General features: G+C 47.7%; 1 protein-coding gene across 1 annotated transcript in view; it reads right to left on the bottom strand.

The window, feature by feature from the left end:
• PARVA (parvin alpha) overlaps window positions 1-19,424 on the bottom strand; it is a 146,639-nt gene extending 127,215 nt beyond the window's left edge. The window contains exon 1 of the mRNA XM_070626382.1: window positions 19,058-19,424. Coding sequence (XP_070482483.1) covers window positions 19,058-19,193 — 136 coding nt within the window. The 5' untranslated portion in view covers window positions 19,194-19,424. The remainder of the gene's footprint in view (window positions 1-19,057) is intronic.
• Between the last annotated feature and the right edge of the window lie 2,518 nt (window positions 19,425-21,942).

Here is a 21,942-nt window from a genome sequence, read left to right as displayed (position 1 = left end):
ACAAAGGATTGGAAATAAAAAAGAACTGGCCCTTTCTCTAGACCACTGGTTTGGTCGTAGCACTGGAGATAAATATGTTTATCTTCGTCTTCTATATTTTCCAAATTTTTTTATAATGCTATATTGCTATAAGAAAAACCAACATATTTTATTTTTTTAAATGCCAGCAGAAAGAGGAAAATAAATATCACTTGAGTGCTACACCTTTGGAAAACTTCCCTATAGAAATGTACCAGCATCCTGAAAGGCAGGATGACAAAGTGGTTAGGAAAATAGATTCCAGAGCTGACAACCTGGTTTGACTCCTGGCCCCACCATTTACTAACTATGGGCTGGTTCTCCACCTCTCTGTGCCTCAGTTTGTCCATGCGTAAAATGGGGATAATCACGGAACCTATCTCACAGCTACTCACAGAGTTTGGCAGAATTAAATGAGTCAGCATACGTACAGCCCTGGAACACGATAAGCTCCATATAAATGTTTACTATTATTATTATAAATCATGGAGCCACAGCCAGACCACACTACCCAATTTTTTATTTGCAAAATGGGTCAAGAAATATTGGTGGAAATAGTAGCACTAACATCAAGTAATATTAAGCGCTTTATGTATGCCAGGTTCCATGCAAGCACTTGACACGAAACAGCTCATTAATTATTAACAACACTAGAGACTGATACTAAGTTCTTTTCATCCCCATTTTGTAGAGCAGAAAACTGAGGTTCAGAGAAAGGAAGTGACTTGCCCAGGTTCACCTAGGTCTGTTTCTCACCAGGGCACTGATCTAGGCACAGGAGGACAGGAGTCCCTGGAGGCTAGACTGCAAGCCGTTGGGAACAGAAAGGCACTGTGTCTTGTTCCCAGGGGAGCCGGGTCACCAGCCTATTCAAAAACCAGTCCAAAAGAAAAATCCAGGACTTGTTTCCAGCGAGGGCCTTCACCGGGTCCCCCTCACCCAGGCCAGAAAACAGCAGCTGGCCTTCCTCCGCAGCCTGGTTGGAGTTGCTCTTAGGGAGTGATCTAAGCCTCGAGGAAGGCAGCTCTTGGAATGCAGCAGGAGGATGTAGGGGCTCATGAGTCATTCGGCTCCCCCTCCTCGCCGTGTCCCTGGACGTGATTTATTATCTTCGTCATTGGGTTTTCTGCTCCTGGTTGGCTGGGGGTTGGTGGAACAGCCACCCCTAAAAGGAAATCAGTGTGGTACCAAGCCCCATCTCTCCCTGCCAGGGGGACCAGAGGCAGAAGGAAGGACACTGGCGGGACCCAGCTGTTTCCGGGCCTGGAGGGAGGCAGGGAGGCCTGCGCTGCTGGGCCTGTGGAAAGCTTAGCAAGATGCTGGCTTCAGACATTCGCTTGGGGATGCTCTTCTGTGATTTTTTTTCCCTCCAGGGAGAAATCCAGGCCCTCTGCAGCAAAGAGTGTCCATTCCAGAAGAAGGTGAAACCTCTAAATATTTATCCTGGAAGTGGAAGGGAGAGAACAAAATCCTTCCTTCAGAGAACAGGGGCAGGGAGCCTGGGAGTAGAGAGACAGTTAAGAACACAGGATTCTGCCTTGAAATCCAGAACATTCTGTCTGTACTAAGTGCCGAAGACAGGAACCTGAGAATTTGACATCTAAAAATCTGTGGCCAAAGAAAAGCATTTTCACTAAAATTAGAGATCTGGATAACTTTCCATTTCCACCTTCTCTTTTCAAGACAATTCTTAACAAGAAATAAGAGTTAAAGTTTGGGTAGGCGTTTTTCTTCCCTAGTATTTCCTTTTTGAGTAGCAGTCTGGTAATCTCCAACAAAATTCAAACCTAATTTTTGACTCAGCAATTCCACCTCTAAGAACGTATTGTACAAATAAACAGGTACAGAATGTTCGTGTTTGTTTGCAAGCATGTTTAATGCAGCGTTGTGTGGAGCAGCAAAACACAACAAAAACTTAAACGTCCATTGACAGGGAACTGACCAAATTTAACTATGGCACATCCACACAATGCATAAAGTTGTTTAAAAACCGAGGTAAATCCATATATGAAAGGTACTCAAGACAAATAGGTATGTGGAAAAATATACACTGGTGAACACTCTTTACAATGATATTCCTGTTTTATAAAAACAAAACAAGTACATACACTTGCACAACAGAGTATTTCTGACACTACCCTCTTATTACATATTACATATATTATTTATATAAATCTGTATAGATTATAGATTATCTCAAAAGCCTGTGGGTGGGAAAGTAGAAGGGGGCCCTTATTTTTCAGTTTATATTTCGGGCCTCTTTAAATTTTTTACCATCAACATTTTTAGCCAGCTTCTTAAAAACAGAAGCAACAGTATCAACTGGTGAAACATAAGAGGTCAGTTCCATGACAGCAAAGACACAGCTCTTTCTCTCGGGCCTGGACAGTGTCCGCCAGGGGCAGGTGTTCATGGAAAGCCCCGTGAGGGCCGGGCCCTACTCTCAACACTTTGCAAGTGCCAATTCCTTTCCTCTTCATGACGACCCTGTGAGGTGGGCCTAGTAACATCCCATGTTGCAGATGAGGAAGCCGGGCCTCGGGGAGCAGAGGAACTTGTCCTAGGTCACACAGCCAGTGTGGGGTGGGACCAGGCAGTCTGGTGGGCTCCAGAGCCCAGAAACCTCCCCAGGAGGCAGCCTCTCCATAAACGTTTGTTGAGCAAATGGACAAACTAGAAAAAGTGCCAACATCTTTTAGGACGAGAGAAACCGTAAACTATTAAACAGTTACTATTCTACTGTTTACTCATCGTTGTTAACTATTATTATTGATGAGTGAAAAATAAACACTATTCAGAAAAGTCGGCTGTGTTACAGTGGGCAAAGCATTGGATTTTAGTACGAAGAAACTGATTCAAATCGCTACTCTACCACTGAGTCGCTGAGACACCTTGGGCAAGGCACTCCACCTCTCTGAGCCTCAGTGCCCTCATCTGTAAAATGGGGCTGACAGGACTTCCCAGGGTGACTGCAAGGATTAAATGTGACATCATAAATGAAAGCCCCTATGTCAGGCACATATGTTGGACATGTATAAAAATAGAAAAAGATGCTCAGAGCACCGCCGAGCCGACCCCCACCTTTCTCAACCCGCTGAGTTTTAAAAGTGAACTGAAAAACTTATATTCATATATACTCCAACAATCTGAGGAGGAAATCAGGGTTTTTAATTGTTCTGATCCTGCCTCTAGTATATTGGGTTAGGACACTTAATCCCATGTCCAAATGCCAGGCTTCATTTGCATCGGGTCGAAGCGGGGCTGCCGCGCGGGTGTCGGCTGTTGGTTTTAGGCAGGGCCTTGGGAGGGCCGGCAGCCCACCTTCCTCCTGGCCCGAGGCCAGTCGAGAGCTGGCTTCACCTGGGACTCAGGCGCACTGGCCGGCTGAGGAGGCTGAGTCTTTGATGGATTTTCACTGTTTAATTAAAGCGCAGCTGAGGCCTGGCGCCGTGCTGTACCTTTCAGCAAGATATTCGTCACGGGTTGCACAACCAGCCTGTGCTGAGGCCACTTGGCCAGGGCAGAGCCAGGCCTTGGCTCAGTCTCCCCCTCACCCAGGAAGCCTGTGCTTCTGCCTTGTGGAGGCCCCAGCGCTCATCTGCAGGCGCTCAGTTCTCCAGGCACTAAACGCTGCCTCCAGGACTATCGCAGACTCAGAACCCAAAAACCAGCCTATGGTTCCCGAAGGGTCCCTGCAGACCGGCGTCACAAAACCCTCCAGGCCGCTCAGCTGTTCTTCAGCAATCTTGCCCTGTGCTCTGAGCCCACCCCCCTTCCCTTCATTCACCATCCAGGGGGCCACAGAAAGTCCATCCACTAAAGTCTTCTCTTTTTATTATGACTATTCTAGACATTTCCAAATATACCCCAAAGCAACAGACTAGTACCACAATCCTCCGTGTACCCACCATCCTTCTACAATAACGAGCAACTCGCGGCCGCTTTTTTCCCATCTCCACCTCAACCCCTACACTGCATGATTTGAAGCAAATCCTAGACGTTTTATCATGTCATCCATAAACATTCTAGAATGTATCTGGAAAAGATAAGGACTATTTTCTTTTTAACAGAACCACAACACCATTCTCATAGCCTCCAAGTTAACAATGATTCCTCAAAGTCATCGGATCCCCAGTGAGTGTTGTCATCTTCCTGACTGTCACGTAAATAACTTCTAGAAGTTGATTTGGTTGAAGCAGGGTCCCAACGAAGGTCTGGCTGGGTTTTGAATCGTACCTGTGGTGGCTCTGGCTCTCTCATCTTCTCTCCTTTTCCCTTCAACCCCACCCCCACCCCCCAGCTCCGCCCCAAGCACAGTGGTTTCACAGTGAGGGCGTCCGAAGCCCAGAGACAACTCCAGCTTGAATGGCCTTGGATAGCAACCAAGCTCTGCTTCAGCTTCCTCTCCTGGAAAGTGGGAATAATAATAACTCCCCATCTCACGGGGTTATTGTGAGAATGAAATGAAACAGAAGAGGTAAGATGGACAGAACAGTAGCTGGCACAGCGCGCGAACACTCACTCAATCTTAGTTCCCGTTGTTATTCTTTCCCGAGAGATAGTGACTCCAACAGAATCCCAAGGACAGCATCCAGGCAACCAAATGCGGGAGAAAACTGAATCAAAACCTGTGCTCTCCACAATTTTCTCAGACTTTGAGCCACTGTTCACAGAGAGGTGGTAGAATGTCCTAGTCAAGAGCAAGTCTCTGGAGCCAGACTGCCAGGGTTCAAATCCCATGTCTTCCACTAGCTAGCAAAAGGACGCACGTATTTGCCAAAGCTCCTTTCCTCTCCCTCTGGGAAGGCAACCACGTTTCTCAGCCTCTCTTGCAGGCAGGTCTCGCCACATAACTGAGTTCTGGCTGGTGGTAAGTGAGCAGAAGTGATATGCATCATGTTTATGCCTGGCCCATATAAACCTCCCAGTGCAGTCTCGTTCTCTTTCTCACCCACTGATCAATTGGTGAGGACTCAAAGAACCTGGAGGAAGGCAGAGCCATAAGATGAAATGATCACGCGGAAGGAAATCCAACCAAGAATGATGCCACTGGGTTCTGTTCTAAGCAAGAAATAAACTTTTATTTTGTTAAGCTTCTGAGAACTTGGGGCTTATCTGTTACAGCAGCTAGTATTACCTTAACTAGGACACCAGCCTTGACCTTGGGCAAGTTACCTCTCTGTCCTTCACTTTCCTCATCTGCAAAGGGGCAAAGATGCTAATAATAACTATTTCATGGGCTTGTTAGGAAGATCAAATAAGTTAATATACGTAAAGCATCTACTAGATTGCCTGACCCATAACAGCACTGCATAAGAGCCTGCCTCTGATGTACTTACGTTTTTGTCAGCGGTCTTGGCAGTATTATTTGAAAAGTCACAGTATATCACCAAAAATTCCCATATTTCACTGAAATGTGCGAGTTTTAAATCTTTGCTATTTTCTTGGTATGAATTTTTTGTTGTTGTTGTAATTTGGGGCTAAAATTGTATTCCAGCCAAACAATTTCCAATTTAATAATGAAAGTCAGTGGTATAACAAGATTATGACAATTGCTTAACAGGAAATATTTCAGGAATACAGTCATTCTGCAAGATGAAATGCAGCTAGTACAAGATGCAGCATGTCTCCAGTGCTCCCAGCTGGCATTGAAAAAACGGGAGACTGAGACTTCCTCAGCGTGCATCTTTCCGGGTTAGCAGCCAGAGCTCTTATCACGCGCAGGGCTGAGGAGATGTGCACCCAGCTCTATGGAATTTAAAAAACCAGGGCCCAAGAAGATCTACAAATGCCCAAACAAACACATGAAAACATGCTCAGCATCACTGGCCATCAGGGAAATGCAAACGAGAACCACAATGAGATATACTCCACACTCACTGGGCAGGCCATAATCAAAAAGACAGATAGTGACAAGTGTTGGTGAGGATGTGGAGAAACTGGATCCCTCATACACTGCTGGTGGGAGTGTAAAACGGTGCCGTCCCTTGGGAAAACAGTCTAGCAAATCTTCAAAATGTTAACCACAGAGTTCCCACATGACCCCACTCCTAGATATACAGCCAAGAGACATGAAAACATATGTCCCCAAAATTAATAGCCACATTATTCATGACAGCCAAAAAGTGCAAAAAAGCCAAATGTCCATTACCTGATGAATGGATAAACAAAATGTGATAAAGTCATATAATATTTTTCAGTCATAAAAAGGAATGAAGTACTGATACATGCTATAACATGGATGAACCTTGAAAAGATTATGCTAAGCGAAGAAAGCCAGTCACAAAGCACCGCCTACTGCATAATTCCATTTATACGAAACGTCCGGAATAGGCAAATCTACGAAGACAGAATACAGATTGGTGGTTACTTGGGAGTAAGCGAATGGGGAGGGGAAGTGATTGCTAATGGGTACAGGATTTCTTTTTGGGGTGACAAAAGTATTCTAAAATTGATTGTGCCGATGGTTACACAACTTTGAGTATACTAAAAACCATTGAATTATACCGTTTAAATGAGTGAATTGTATCTCAATAAAGCTGCAATATGTTTTGTAAAAGGCCCACTCCTTCATATGGATCAGACCACCTCTCCTCTGGACTTGAGCTGTCATCAGAAACCAGAGCAAATTCTCACCTCGTCAGAAGCCTTGAGAATGATGTGCCCTGTGTTAAAACCCAAGTCCGTCTCTGTCTGCAAGTGACAGTGCCATGACACAAAAATGCTAATGAGTCTGAAGCTCAGGCAAGGGGTCACGGCTGGAAGTGTAGCCAGGGGAGTTACTGGCACATCCAGGTAGGAGATGAAATCGTCATACATACTCCCGTGAAAACCGATAGCCCAATGACACCAACCCTGTGCAAACATAACTGACCGACCCCAGAGATACAAGCAGGTTGGTTTTTTCCTTTCCTCCACACAAGAGCATTCGTTAGATATGAATCACACTTCCAAGAACCAGTGTTACTGAAAGGGCTAGGTAGCTGGGAGCCCAAATGACTTAAATTGATGTCCTATCATTTGAAAAGCCGACATTCAGGCCTTACAAACTGAACGGCAATTGCTACCTATGCAATTCATGGCCCTGGACTCCTGTTTCCCACCTGCTCCAACACCAATTTAAGCAATTCTGAACTTTGATCTCTGCAGCAGAATGTCTCAGATTTACTGAAGTGTCAAGTCCCAATTGTGCTAACATCCACCCCTGGCAGGACCATTACAAGGTGTGAAATCTGGGTGCCCATCATCCTGGCCAAGTCCAGCACAGTGACAATCAGAAGGAACAAATCAATCTGCCTCTCCCAAGTCATCACGGGAGCCTTGTAATTTACCATAATGACAGGCATGGAGGAAAAGCAGGCGAAGGGATCGTTCTGTTCTCCAGGCACATGGATATGAGCTGGAGGGGCTACTGAGCCCACCAAGAAAGGCCTTGCCACCTTCAGCCAAGACGCAGTTGCCGCTCCTTGCAAGTGGCTACCTCAGGACTTGCCTGGATCCTGAGTTGCTTTAAAATGGAACTGTGTTACCCTCCTTCTGTGTTTTGCAAACAGCATCAAAACTGCCAGTTTCTGCTGCCCCTGATTCTCTTAGCTATATTATTAACTCCCTGTTATCCTCAGGTCTGCCCCACCAGGGCTGGGAGCCATGGGTAGCTCAGCCTTACAGTAAATAAGAAAATCGTCCACGCTGACAGGAAAGTTTATTTCCAAGCCTGGAGTATAGAGGACGGTGAGTGAGGCAGGTCCCAGGGTTCCTGGGTGGGCGTTGGCAGCCTCCCCAACCTACCTCCATTCTGTGGGGCCAGTGAATCCCGAGTCCACACTGAGACCAGAGACTGTCCCCACTCCTCACCTACTCAGCTGGGGTTCTGACTTGCCTGCTAAGTTCTGCCAGTTTCCATCCCCAAGACCCTGAACCTGAGATCCCACCTGGACTCGGATGAGCCTCCCTCATTCGGGACTCAGACACCAAACAGATGCCAAGAATCTCCGCATCCTGCCACCTCAACAGACTTGGAACGCCCTGCCCCCTACCCTTGGTGCTTGGGGTTGCAGAACCTCTTCCTGAACTCCCCTCTCATTTCCCCTCCCCACAGGGGCTCCCAGGACGCCCCACAGCCAAAGCCATGTTGGCCAAGACAAAAACTGCTATAAGAACAATTGTTTTGAATTGCAAAGTCAACATAATCTTTCAATTGGCAGATTAATTATTCTACCGATGACTGTATCCTGGAAAGAAACAAGAGCAGAGCCTGCTCCATCGAGCCCCTTGGTGTAATCAGGAGCCCTGTGACCTGGGTTTACGTCACCGAGGGAGCAGAAGCAGGCCGGCAGCCTTGCCTCTTTCTAGTCCAACATCATCACCCCCAGGAGATCTGCTGCCTTTTCATGAAGAGCATCATCCGCAGCTCCTCCATGTCAGGCTGTGTTTTTCACAGCAGAGAAGAGAGGAGTTGCCTCTGGATTTTAAAAGAGATAAGGGAATGAGTGAAGAGAATGGGACATGATTCAACAGTGAAATAAATGCCCTTGACACATCACTCCCATGGAGGCGTCTGCCTCCATGACTGACTCCCCAGAAATACTCCCTGGGGTGCCGGGTGTGATAATTACATGCTCCAACTAGCTCAGATCCATTCTCAGGAGATGAACTGAGACACCTGCCTCCTGCCTCCTAATACAGGTTGAGGAACCTGAGCCCCTGAGGCATCAGCCCAGCCCAGGCCAGCCCACTCTGTCAAATCCAACTGAAATACAGAAGGCTCCCAAATCCTGTCCCTTCTCTTGTCAGCCTGGGGGAGTCCTTCCTCGGGCTTGAAGACCCAGCTTGAAAGCACCACGTCTCCTAAGGGGTCCCTCAAGCCCGTCACCTAGATTTCTCTGCCGTAGCACATAGCCCACTGCCTTGGGAGTCCCTCTCATTTGTCTGTGGTTACCAAGTTCCAGGGCAAGTCCAAGAGTTCAGAAGTTTGGAGGTGGGGAGGAAATGATTAAGGGAAGGAGGGACTTCTTGACCAAACCTCCACTGGGTCTCACATGGGAGTGGTGAGAACTCAGAAGGGGACAGGGGCGGTAGCTATGACTCCCAGGAGAGCTTCAAGGATGACTAGTCCCAAGGGGGCCACACCCTGGGCCCTGTTAGAAGGAAGAACAGGCACTGGGGGTGACACACCAGGCCATATATTGATGGAAGGGTGACTATAAGAGAATGTTGTGAACTAAAGACTGCCTGCAGTAGAGCTGACTTTGAACATGTTCCTGGCCAGGCTGGAAAGTTGTGCTCCCCTGACGCATCCTCCTCCCACCCCACCCCATCCCCCAGTGACCTGGGCCCACCAGCCAGGAGCAGACAGAAACTTCCAGCCTAACAGTGTTGGTTTTACTTTCAAACCATCTACCAGGAAGACCACCCAGATGGTGGCAATGTCTCCTTGGTTGTCAGTAGTAAAGTATTGATGATAAGCAAGCCAACTGTCGCCCTTTGATCCTGTAATTGCACTTCCAGGGCTTGCAAAGGAAATTATTCTGAATATTAAAAAAAAACTTTAGGCAGCATTATTTCTAGAAAACTATAAAGAGGACCAAAAGAAACGGTTAGGTAAACATTAGGGCATTCACTCAATGGAATATTATACACCTATAAAAAGTACATTTAATAAGATTGGTAATAATATGAAAAATATTTACACCATAATAATAAATGAAAAAAGATACAGAAGTTTTATCTATATAATACATATGGTATACTCACAATTATAAAAAAGAAAAAAGTTATAATGAAGAAAAAAGAATAGAAAGAAATAAACCCAAATTCTACCAGTGATTGCCTTTGGAAGTTGGAACTCTGCAAGATTGTTTGCTCTATTTTCCCATAAATCCCATACGCATGGGTTAGTTTTATAATGGGGAAGAAAAAAACCCTTTTATTAAAAAAATTAGATGCTAAGTGATTTGGTACATGCTTCATTCCTCCAAGAGCGTGTGCAGTAGTTAAGAATATTTCTCTTGAAACTGATTAAGTTCACTGCTTCTTCCATCCACAGCCTAACGTTTCCCTAAGGCTGGCCTGAAGGGAAGACAACGACACTAGTCACAAAGTTGGTTTGTTGAAGGCTTTGTCAGGCTGTCATGTGCAAAGCAACGAGAATTACCACTTAGTAAAAGCTAGTAGAACCAGAGTTTAGGGCAGTCCCATAATGATCCACACGCCAGGCAAACATTTCTCCCAGGCCTGAAGGAAAATGAAGCAGCCACAAGGAACAGATAGAGGCAAAGCTCAGCGCAAGGGTGGCATTGGGCCCTCTCTCTCCTTCTGGAAGGTTCTTTTTCTTGGTGGGTTCAGGTGGGGAGAGCTGCAGTGATGGAGCTCTCTTGATGAGGAGTGACGATAGTGGCCCTGCTCTGGCAGATGTTCAGATTTCCTTCACTCTCTGCTTAGTAAATGAAGCTGAGCCAGGCAAGAAGGGGTGCGAGGGAGGGGGAATGGCTGACTCTGGGGAATTAAAGGAATTCTGAATCTCTCTTGCAGAGTTGCAGTCTGCACACGTCTCTCGTCTCCCCCAAGCCTCGCAAACAGGCTACTTCACCTCGGTTTCCCCTTCATTTAAGCACTCTAATGTGATATGTGCAGTGCCGTCGCCACAAAGCAAGTTTTTCTGGATGAAAACAAAGAATACTGGTCCCCACCCTTGACCAGTGGGCCTCCCTGGGTGTTCACTGCCACCCTGCACAGTCAGTGCCCACAGATTCCAGGACCCAAGCCTCCAGTCTCAGGGCCCTTTCTGTGTTTGTCAAATAATAGGGTTAAGTGGTAATGTCTTCTCACAAAGGGTGGAGAGATTCCTAGGGGGAGGAGAAGCCTGTTTCGTAAGACACACACACACACACACACACACGTACACATGGGGCCAGAAGTCGAGGCCTGGGTGGAATCAGGGGACCAGAAGAGTTATCTGAGGTTAGAACAGAGTTTGAAGTAACCTGGGGACACCCTCAGTGGGAATAAGATGCCCATTGCTGATGCAGCCCGTTCACTAACCATTTTGCAGAGCACCTGTGAAGTGGCTGGTGCTGTCTAGGCACCCAGGAGACAAATGGGAGCAGAACAGACACAACTCCTGTCCTCCTGGAGGCCACGGGGAAACCAAAGGGCAGGGCTGAGGCCACCTCGGTCCTCTGGCCAGCCCTCATTTGGATTTCCTACTGACGGCAGGCTGCAGAACAGACTGAAAACTTAACAGAATGTTTACATCTTTTTCAAAAGTATTTTGCTTTTGTTATTTTTAAAGTATTTTTTAAAGTCTTTTATTACTGAAATTGTTGCAGGGCTTTCCAGAAACGTGTTCCTTTCTCCACGACAGTGAGTGGAGATTTTAGATGCTTACAAATGTTTACACGAGGATTTCATCTCTTCTCCAGTACTAATGGCTAAGACGTAATTACGAGCTGCGCTTGTTAACCAAATAGAGATATTCCAGGAGACAAGGAGCCCGATTCCTAATATGGAGGTGTCCTTGGGTCGGGGCCCACTTATCCCGGTTTCCATCTCCTGCTCCCGACACAGAGGTGCCTTCATTAGTGGAGGAAAGAAAGAGGTCTTTGAGATGATGTCATTCCCAGACCACACTACACAGACAATAAAACTGAATTTGAGAGAAGCCTGGTGAAATGAGAGCTCAGAAATCATAGAATACCAGAGCTGCAAGGCCTAAGAGGTTATTTAGCCTAATCTGCGGATGTTAGAAATGGGCAAAGGCGAAGAGACTTGTCTAAGATTACACAACCAGTTGGTGGTAGGCTATTTGCACCAAGGTAAAGACGGGGAAATTCATTCACAGCAACTCCAATACCATTATGTGTTAAATATCATGCTCAACAGGAAAGCTTTCACCATAGTGTATGACTTGCACACCCACATATGGCTGCAATGCAATGTGGCCAGTGCTACAACAGAGGTATGGACAAGGTGGTGTGGGAGCACAGAGAAGGAGGCGTCTCACTCTTCCTGGGGAGCAAAAAAGGCATCAAGCAGAAGGGGATATCTGATTGAACAGTGCTTTGCTGTATAGAGAAGGGACGAGGGTCATTCCAGAAAGATGGAAGAGCATGCATAAAGCTTAAACATGTGAAAGGACATGACATGTTTGGGGAATGAAGAGCAGTTTGGTGTGGTTAAAATGGAGGCTTCTCAAAAGAGAAATAGAGGAGACTAGACCAAAAGCGTAGATAAAGGAGCCATTGCAAAAGTCTTAAATGTCATGCTAAGAAGTTTGTCCTGGGGAGACGTTATCTTTGTGTTTAAAAAAAATGCCATATTGGCAAAGGATGAAGGGTGGATTGAAGAAAAAAGGACCAGAGATAGGGAGACCAATGGGGTAGATACTGCAATATTTCAGGTGGAAAATAAAGATGGTCAAATTTTAAAAAATAAACAATCTCAAGAAGACGAGTAGTACTCGCAAGGCCTGAGTCAAGGCAGTGATATTTAGAAGCCAGAACCAGCAGGACTTCATGAGAGATGATTTAACGTGGGGGATAAAATGGAGAAGGGGTGGGCAAGCTACTGGCCACGACCACATCCAGCCTGCCATCTATTCCTGTTCAGCCCGAGCTTTAAGAATGGTTTTCACATTCTTAAATGGCTGAAAAAGAACAAAAGAATATTTTGTGACACATAAAAATTACGTGAAATTCAAATTTCAGTGTCCATAACTAAAGCTTTACTGGAACACGGACATGTTCCTTCATCTGCCTATCATCTATGGCAACAAGGCTGGAGCTGAGGAGAGGCCGCAGGGCCAAGAAAGTCTAAAATGTTTACTATCTCACCCTTTAAGAAAAAGTTGCCGATCTCTGAAATATAGGATGACTGCACCCTTCTACTTTAGGCAGCTGGTGGGACGGTGGGAGAGGAGAAGCAGATTTCAGCAAATGGAACTAATAATGATTCCATCAACGGCATGCTGAGTTTGAGGACCTTGTGACACATCCAGGAGATGGTGGAAGGATGTATGTGGATATAGGTGAAAGATCTGAATTTGGGATCTGGATTCGGGAATCTTCAATGGGTGGGTGGTCATTGAAGCCATGGGAGTAGGTGAGATAATCCATGGGTAAAATAAAAACAGAGGACAAAGCTGGTGAGGTCAGAACCCCAGGAAATGCTCATGAGGGGGAAAACAGACAAGAAAAGCCTGAGGAGTCTGACAAAGAGTTGTCAGAGACATAGGGAACAATTCAGCGGGGATAAGGTCAAGGGAGAAGAAAATTTTAAGGAAAAGAAAAAGTTAAATAATCCAAATGCCACCAAAAGCCCAAGTGGAATAAGGACTGAAAAAGGAACAGTGCATTTGGAGGCCTCAGCCAGCGAAGCACAAACAGTGGGAACAGAATGGATTCTCCAGGTGGCTTCCAGGATTCCACACTCTCCGGTTTCCTCCTATCACACTTGCCACCCCTTTTCAGCCTCTCTTGCTGGTCCTTCTTCATCTCCCAATTTCTAAATGTTGGAATGCCATAGGGCTCAGTCCCTGGACTCTTCTACTTTCCATCCATGCTCCCTTCCCTGATGATCCCATCCAGTCTCATGGCTGTAACTATGCCTCCGCACTGATGCATCTCCAGCCCAGACCCCTCCCCAGAACCAGGCTCCTAAAACCAACTGCCAACTCAACACCGCCATTGGGAAGTCCAGTAGGTGCCTCTAATTAAACAGGTCCAAAAGTGAGTTCCTCCTCTTTCTCCCAAAACCAGCTCTTCCTGCAGATTCTCCATCTCAGTTAAACTCAGTTCCATCTTTCCAGTTGTTCAAACCAAAAACCCTGAAGTCATCGTGATTCGACTCTCTCATCTTCCATCCAGTCTTCCAGTAAATCCTATCTGCTATCCTTTCAAACTATATCCAGAATTCAATGCTCGTCCCCCGCCACTGCTACCACTCAGCTCCAGACCACCACCATCTCTCACCTGGATCATCACAGCAGCCTCCTAGCTCTTCTCCCTGCTTCCACCCTTGCCCCCCTCAGTCACTTAACACCATCAGAGTGATCCTGTTAAAACAGAAGTGAGACTGTGTTATTCCTCTGCACAAAATCCTCCAAAACCCACCCATCCCACTCTGAGGAAAGGCCCAAGTCTTACAATGGCCTCTGGGGCCCTACACAACCTGCCCCCACCCTACCTAATTACCCTGAGACCTCACCACCTTCCACAATTGTCCTCACCCCCTCTTCCAGTCACAGCGACCTCCCTGCTGGTCCTCAACACACCAGGTCCACTCCTACCTCAGGGCCTTGGAATTCACCATTCCTTCTGCCTGCCATATTCTCCCAGATACACATCTGGCTCTCTCCTTCACTTCCTTCAGGTCTTTACTCAAATCCCCTTCTCAGTGAGGTCTTCTCTAATCATCCCACTTAACACTGCCAACCACCCTTCATCGCACAACGTTCTGTTTCCCCTTTTCCTGCTTTATTTCACTCTATAGCCCTTACCACTCTAACAAAACACACACATTTTACTAATTTATCTTGTCTGTTACCTGTCTCCTCCACTAGACTGTAGGCTCCATGAGGGCAGAGGTTTTGTCTGGTTTTTTTCCTTGCTGTATCCCAGGACTGAGTACAGTGCCCGCACATGGTAGGCACTCAATACATAATTGGTGGAAGAATGGGAATAGTGGATCGGGAAGTGACTAGGAGATAAGAAAAGGGAAGCCAGGACACACAACTCTTTCAGGACCTCTGGTGAGTAGCTTAAGAGGAAACCAGCCTCAGATATTTTCTACAACTGGGAAAGACCCGAGCGTATCTGCAGAATGTTAGGGGGATTGAGCAGCATGAGAAAGGCTATCTGGCTATGCCAGGCCAGCAGAAATGATGGCCTCATAAGCAAGGGGAGATGGGATCTTTTGCAAGGGACTAGGGCAGGAAGGCAGCAGGGAAGCATGGAAGTAGATACAGGGGGCACTAACAGCAAAGGGAATTTGAACAAGCGCATCCCTGGCACTCAATTTTCTGTCTCAAGGTCTGGGCAGAGCTTGAGTGGTAAGGGTATGAACAAGGCACTTTGGAAATGAGAATGCAAGCTGATTAGGAGAGAAGAGAAGGACTGCTCAGCAGTGCTGAGGGCTCTGCTCACTCTAGAAATCTTACATCTGTTACAGGGTTTGGGGATTTTCCCCAGCAACACTGGACAGCCAGCGAGAACCAAAGAGGTCAGTCTTATTATTACTCTAAGAATTATTAAGGTAAAGCCTTCATTGTACACTTCAGGCATGGACATGGACAAAACGTAAAACTCTCACAGATATAACTTAAATCAGTGGGTAAATGATGGGAATGACCCTTGCTGCTGCCCTGATTTGGGGTGCCTTCAGCTGGCAGATACAATTCAAGGTGCGGTTCCTGGAAAGAGCAGGTCTTGAGGAAGAAAGATGAAAAGTGACTCTTTGGCAAGGAGACCCTGAAAGACTCGTCTAAGAACCTACACAGGAGGGCCATGTGCAGTGTAAATGGGGACTGGAAATCCAAAAAGAGAAGATCCATAGAGAAAAGCAAAAGCCACTCAGCCACAGCTCATGAGAATGGGCCCAGATATTTCAAAATGCTGAAATGGGACATCTTGGGAAAGAAGAGGATCTGACTTGCAAAGAAAGATCCCTAATTTCTAAAGGAACAAAATAGTGCTACCAGGGCTTCACACAGTCGTGCGCCACAGGCTATTTGCAGAACCTGTGGAATCTTCTGCAGTCCATAACGAAAAGACAATTTCAAAATTGAAAGACTATTTAAAACTGAGCTGTCATTCTTAACAGCTACCATTATTCACACCATGCTATGCACATTACATACATCATCTCAATTAAGCCTCAAAACCTCCAAGTAAGGAAGAAGTTTTTATTCCCGTTTTATAGAGGAAAAAACAGAAGCTTGGAGGGATTAAAGAACTTGTCCTAAGTCATGGCAATAAATAAGGGGCCAGACCAGAAATCAAACCCAAATGTGTCTGGTGCCAAGACGATGCTTTTAATCTCTAGTCTCTCTTGCCTAACGCTATTTTTTCTTATGAAAACACAGGAAGTGATGACTAATTTTAATGTATTTTTATGAGACGAAGTCATTCTATGATGCATATAGTAGGAATTCTTAGGAAGATATATTTTTATATGAAATTATTGACCTAAATATTCTAACTAACGTGTATTACTGCTTTTCCAATCTTTGGGTCCTACAGTGGGACACAACAGGTCTCAGAGGAATGAACGGTAGTCGTCGGGCCCAGGAGAATTCTATGCCAAAGCACGGAGATAATCTGCGGACAGACCGATGTCAGCAATCTTGAGGAATCATGAAGAATGGGAGGTTCTAGGACACTAGACATTTATGCAGGTTCTGCTAGGACATTTCTGCAGGATCCAGAGCAAGATCTAGCCATACTGTTACTGAAGTGATGGTTAGTGCGCCTTTGATTCCTGAGACCCAGCACACACTCACCAAGAGCAAGTCATTTCAGACCAACCCCACTGCCTTCTTTGGGCTCACAGAACCACCACGGGCAGCAGCGAGCAGCTGGAGCTGGGTGACGGTGGGCCCCATTAGAAAAAGCACGTGCTCTTCAACTCACCCACTTACATCCCCCGGATCAGCTCATGGACTGAACGACACAATCAGGACTTAGCAGTTAAGTTTAACAAAGATGAAAATAAGATCTTGCACTTGGTTTCAAAAACCCAACGGAGGAAATCTGAGATGGCGAAGGAAATGGCTTAGGAGCAACAAACATAAAAATGTCTTCGAGTAAGCAGATAGCAGGCGCCATGAGAGATAACAGTGTGACGCAGCTGGCAGAAGAATAAAGAAAAGCAGCTTAGCTGCGTTCAGAGAACATGGTGTCTATGCCAGAACAAAGGAGGTGACAGTCCTGTTCTCACCTGTGCTGGCTGGACTGGGCTGCTATGCACTATGCTGACCTCTGGGCAGCTCACTTTGAGAGGGTCTGCCAGTTATTCTCCAAGCCCCCTCCCTGACTACAATCTACTCCCGCACTGCTCTGTGCCCTAAGGGAGCTGACCCCTTCATAATGCATCACCCAGATGCCCTTGTCCCCGTGACTTCCCACTGGGTCCAGCCAATGGGAAACGCCAACAAGAGATTCAAGGTTAAGAAGAGAGAGGGAACACGCAGAGTCCCTGTTGTGCCACTGTCCCCCTTGTCCACCCGCACGTTTCCCACAGAGGCTATGCCCCTCTGCAGCTACAGTTCCCGTCAGGCAGCCCGCCTGCCACAGCGCCAGCTCTCAATGGGTTCCTGTTACACTCAATGGGTCCCCTTGTCCCTTCGGGTCTTGGGGTGGTAACAGCTTCCCCCGTCCGCTGTTAGCCTGAAGGTTCCTGATCATTCCTTCTGGGTTCCCTTAACCCTGGCCACACCTCTGTAAACAGTCCCTTCATTGACATTATTTTCAAAATCCCAACTAAATTGACCTCTGTTTCCTGCAGGAACCCTGACCAAAACTGGAGAGTCAGGATGCCGACGGGCCAAAAAATCATGTCTATGCGGCCCAGCTACCAGAAAAGAGGATGTTTCGGCTGGTGAAGGGAAGACTCCAGGAAGCAGGCTGTCCACACCAACAAAATGAAGGGCCACCCTTAGACTCATTCTCCTGGTTCCATGAATAGAATAACAGTAGATACAGAGACACCAGCTTTTTACTTTTACTATAAAGTAAACTTTTCTAAAGAGTTGGCAAAGGTGGGGTGAGCTCTCCTGGTAGGACACGAGCTTCAGAAATTCTGAGTTGCCCAGTCTGAAGCCAGAGAGCCTGTATCAGGAATACTGTAGGGAAAATTAGAAAGGGAGTCTAGAAAAGGACTTTCCAAGCCAGGATTTCATGATTTGGTACCAAAGCACTCTACTCAGACAATGCTTTACCAAAATAACCACACTGGGGGAAAACATTTTGGGGGATGTGTTTTGCTGCTTTTCACATCAAAACAGAGAACAGAAGTCTAGTTCTTTGCGTGAAGTTTGGTGATTCTCAACACTGAAGTTCTTTTTTACGCTTTAGGATAACTCAGAACGTGAAACTTGTTTTCCCTCTCAGCATCACGGCCTTCAGAAGGGTTATTCCCAAATCACTGAAACTATGGAAAAAATTTTTCTTAACCAAACAACCTCTACACATCTATCACTAATGCGTCTTCAGAAGTGAGATCTCGTTTTTCAAACCAAAAACCAGGATGTGAAATCTGCCCAAGAGACCAAATATTTTACAGGCAGACTGTCCTGGAAAAAACTAAGATCGCCTCAATTCACCCCGGTGGGAAAAAGGAAATGGTTTTTGCAGGAGCCCTCAGCTCCTGAGTTCACAGAAGGGTCGCAGCCATGATGCTAAGTGTGTGTGTCTAATCCAGGTTTTCCCCTTGGGTGCCAGTTGATCATTTATTACACGGTGGGACCACTAGGAAAGCCAGCTTTTCACTCATTCACTCAACAAGCATTTGATGTTAATCTACTCATTAATAGAGCCCTGCCGGGCCCTGGGAATGGACAAAAGATCAAAGAGGCCACCGCTGCATCTGGACTTCAGCAGGTCTAGGAAACGACGTGATGGCAAAGACCAATGAAGGCGAAGAGTGAGACTGACGGCGCCCAGAAAAGTTTCTGCACTAACTCGGGAAATGCCAGCCTACGGGCGCGGAGAGGCGGGGACTCGGGGCCTAGGGGAGGACGCCGCCGCCTCCTCGGCCCTCGGGCCACGCGGAGCCGCCAGGCCCAGCGCGGGCGTCGCCTGGTCCCAGTCCCCGGCTGCGCCACCAGAGCGCCCAGGCCCGGAGCGCAGCGCGGGCCGACCACAAGCAGGGCGACGGGGCCGCGGGGCGCGCACGGCCGCGGCACCAGGTTACCGGGAAGCGCGCGCTCGCGCCACCGCCGCCACCCGCCTCCGCCCCCGGCACCCGCGCGCGCTCCCGCCCGGCCCCGCTCTCCCCCGGCCCCTCGGCCCCGGCCCCCGCCGCTCGCTGGCCCGGCCGCACTCACCCTCCTTGGCTTTCTTCCTCCGGGCCAGGGTCCCTCCGAGTTTCCCCAAGAAGGAGTCATCTTTCTTCCGGGACGGGGGCGACTTGGGAGTGGGGGACTTGGGGACAGAGGGCGACTTCTGCGGGGAGGTGGCCATGGCGGCGGAGCGGGCAGCGCGGGCCGGTGGGGACGCGGAGCTGGCGCTGGGCGGGCGCGGCGGCGGGACGGAGGCTGCGGCTTTCCAAACGGAAGCGGAATTATTCCAAGCATTTGAGGCAGCTCGCGCTCGCCTTTCCCTTCCCTCTCTCCCTCCCTCGCGCCGCCCTCCGCCCGGCAGGAGCTGCGCGCTCCGGGCCCTCGCCCCGGCCGGGCCTGCGCCCCGCGCCCCGCGGCTGCCCGCCCGAGCCGGGAGGATGCCCCATCTGCCCCTTGCAGGACGCGGGGTCTGATCTGTTTCTGGGTGGTGACCCTCCAGCTGGGGAGCCTCCTTTCCCTGGCTCTGCACCCAGCACAGATCCGGGCACAAATGGGGGTTCAGTCATTGCTGGACCGAACCCACCTGCTCCTCCGTCTCCCAGTGCCTTGGCCCCGGCTGCTGGTGAGGAGCTCGCTCTTCCCTCTCGTTGATTTCCACCTGGACAGCTGTGAGGCCCATGTCTTGTGCCCACAAAAGAGAGCGAGCCAGCTCTGGGAAGAAACAGTGAACCAAAATGGGTTCAGGCCCCATGAGCGGGGCACATCCAACTGTTCCTGCCCCTCTCCCTGGCTGTCAACCTCCTCTTCACCCCCATCCAAGACCGAGAAGTTTAAGTCCACGAGCGCAGGGCCTAGGCTGCTGCTTCTTACAAACACCCCAGTTTCTTGGAGCTCAATGACTTGTGCAAAGGAGGATCCCAAATGCTGGTGGAAACGAGTTGGAAGGTACCACCATGGGCTCCTGTGAGACCACCCCCTCCCAAACTTATGCCACCTACATAAAAGCAACAGAGTGATGACCAGACTCATTCGGGCTAACAGGGAGTGGCATAAACCCCAATGTTTCAGTGAGTCTCGCTAGACATGATTACCAGCAGGTTTTATTGTGCCTGCCCTCTTGAAGTTCTCGCTTGGCTCTTCTGGCCGTCTCTCGTTCACATACAGACTCACACGGCCCCCTGGCAACTGTTTCCTCCAAGCAGCTACAGCTGGTTGACCCTGGGTGATCACCTGACCCAAAGGACTACTACTTGACTGGAGATCTGCCAATCAGATGGTCTCCAGGGAGAACCGAACTAAGCTCCAGAGACTGTTGTCCAAAGTTGAGCACTTAGTGATGATCCTGCAGACTCAAGACTGGGGTAGCCATCTTTAGCCGTATGCATGCTGATAAATAGAGAAACGAAAGAATAGAGCAAAGAAGTTTGCTCAAGAAGCCATGTGGTCTGAGTAATGAACAATTGTGGGAAGTAGCTGCCTGGACCTTGAATCTCTTCCCGGTGCTCCCTTGCAGTTCCCAGGAGGGCTGGCTGCGCTTCCTTCCTAGGACATGTTCCTGAAGCCTTTTAATAACCCATCTGCCTTAACTTGAGCTAATCAGCAAAATGACAAGTGACAATTCCTGAGCAGAACAAACAAGAGGGTCAACAGATTCAGACTCTCAGCAGAGTATGTGTTCATTTTATCCTTGCTTGAGAGTCATAAGTTTACCTCTTTTGAAAATTATGCCTTAGCTGGTGCCTCTTACCTGATTGAAAGCAGAGAAGTCATGATGACTGCTAGAATGTTCGCCCCGGAGCAGGGGAAGATTACGACACCCTCTTCCCCTCCTCCAGCTACCATCTTGATAAATCTAATGGTGAGAAGCCAAAATAGAATTGTGGTTTGATTACATCATTAATCATTCTTGTTCAGATATTGGATACATAAGGACATCTCCAAAATCTGATCTCTAGCCCTGGGCACTCGTGCCAGGGAATCAGGAGACACACGGCTCAATAGCCAGGTGATCTTGGGCCAGTTTACTCCCCTTTCGGAATCTCCATTTTTTCATCTACAAGATGAAGTGGTGGAACAGAACAGTGGTTCTCAAACGCGATTGTGCATCTCATTCCGCTAAAGAGTTTGCTGCAAACGTTCACAGGCCCCATCTCTAGAAACTCTGATTCAGTACCTCTGAGGCAAAACCAAGGGGTGGGTATTTTTTAACAGGGATGATATCAGGTGATTTTGAGATAGCTGGTCCATGCAGTGATATTTGGGCATCTAGAGCCACTTTCAGCTCTAACATTCCATGATTCTCTATTCTTCACCAATTGCTGATATCTCTATGCAGTGCTTAGGTCCCAAATATGGCATGATCAAAATTGTACATGGAGATCTCTTAAATTGCTTGTGCATGCTTTTGCATATACAACCCTCTTTGGTAATTTTGTGTACGTGCGTGAGGAAGATTGGCCCTGAGCTATGTTACCAACCTTCCTCTTTTTGCTTGAGGAAGACTGTCACTGAGATAACATTTGTGCCAGTCTTCCTCTGTTTTGTATGTGGGACACTGCCACAGCGTGGCTTGATGAGCAGTGTGTAGGTCCATGCCTGGGATCTGAACCTGTGAACCGCAGTCCGCTGAAGTGGAGTGTGCAAACTTAACCACTACACCACTGGCTGGCCCCCACTTTTTGGTAATTTTTATGCATGCTAAAGTTGGAAAGCGAGTGAACAAGACTAATAGGAGGAACAAACAAAGGAAAGACTTGACTGTTGGATGCTGGCTCCCAGAAAATACCAGCAAAACAAGCTGTAGAGAAGGCAAAGCTGAGTTTATCATACACGGTAAAGAGAGCCTTGCCTTGGCAGAGTCTCAGTAGCATCTCAGACTGGGGGAGGGTAAAGCGGGGATATTTATAAAGTTTTGGAATCTGGTTTAAGGC

The sequence above is a fragment of the Equus przewalskii genome, chromosome 6 (assembly GCF_037783145.1).
Source record: "Equus przewalskii isolate Varuska chromosome 6, EquPr2, whole genome shotgun sequence".
Lineage (NCBI taxonomy): Eukaryota > Metazoa > Chordata > Mammalia > Perissodactyla > Equidae > Equus > Equus przewalskii.
Note: the sequence above shows the minus strand (reverse complement) of the source record. Positions and strands in the feature narration are given on the sequence as shown.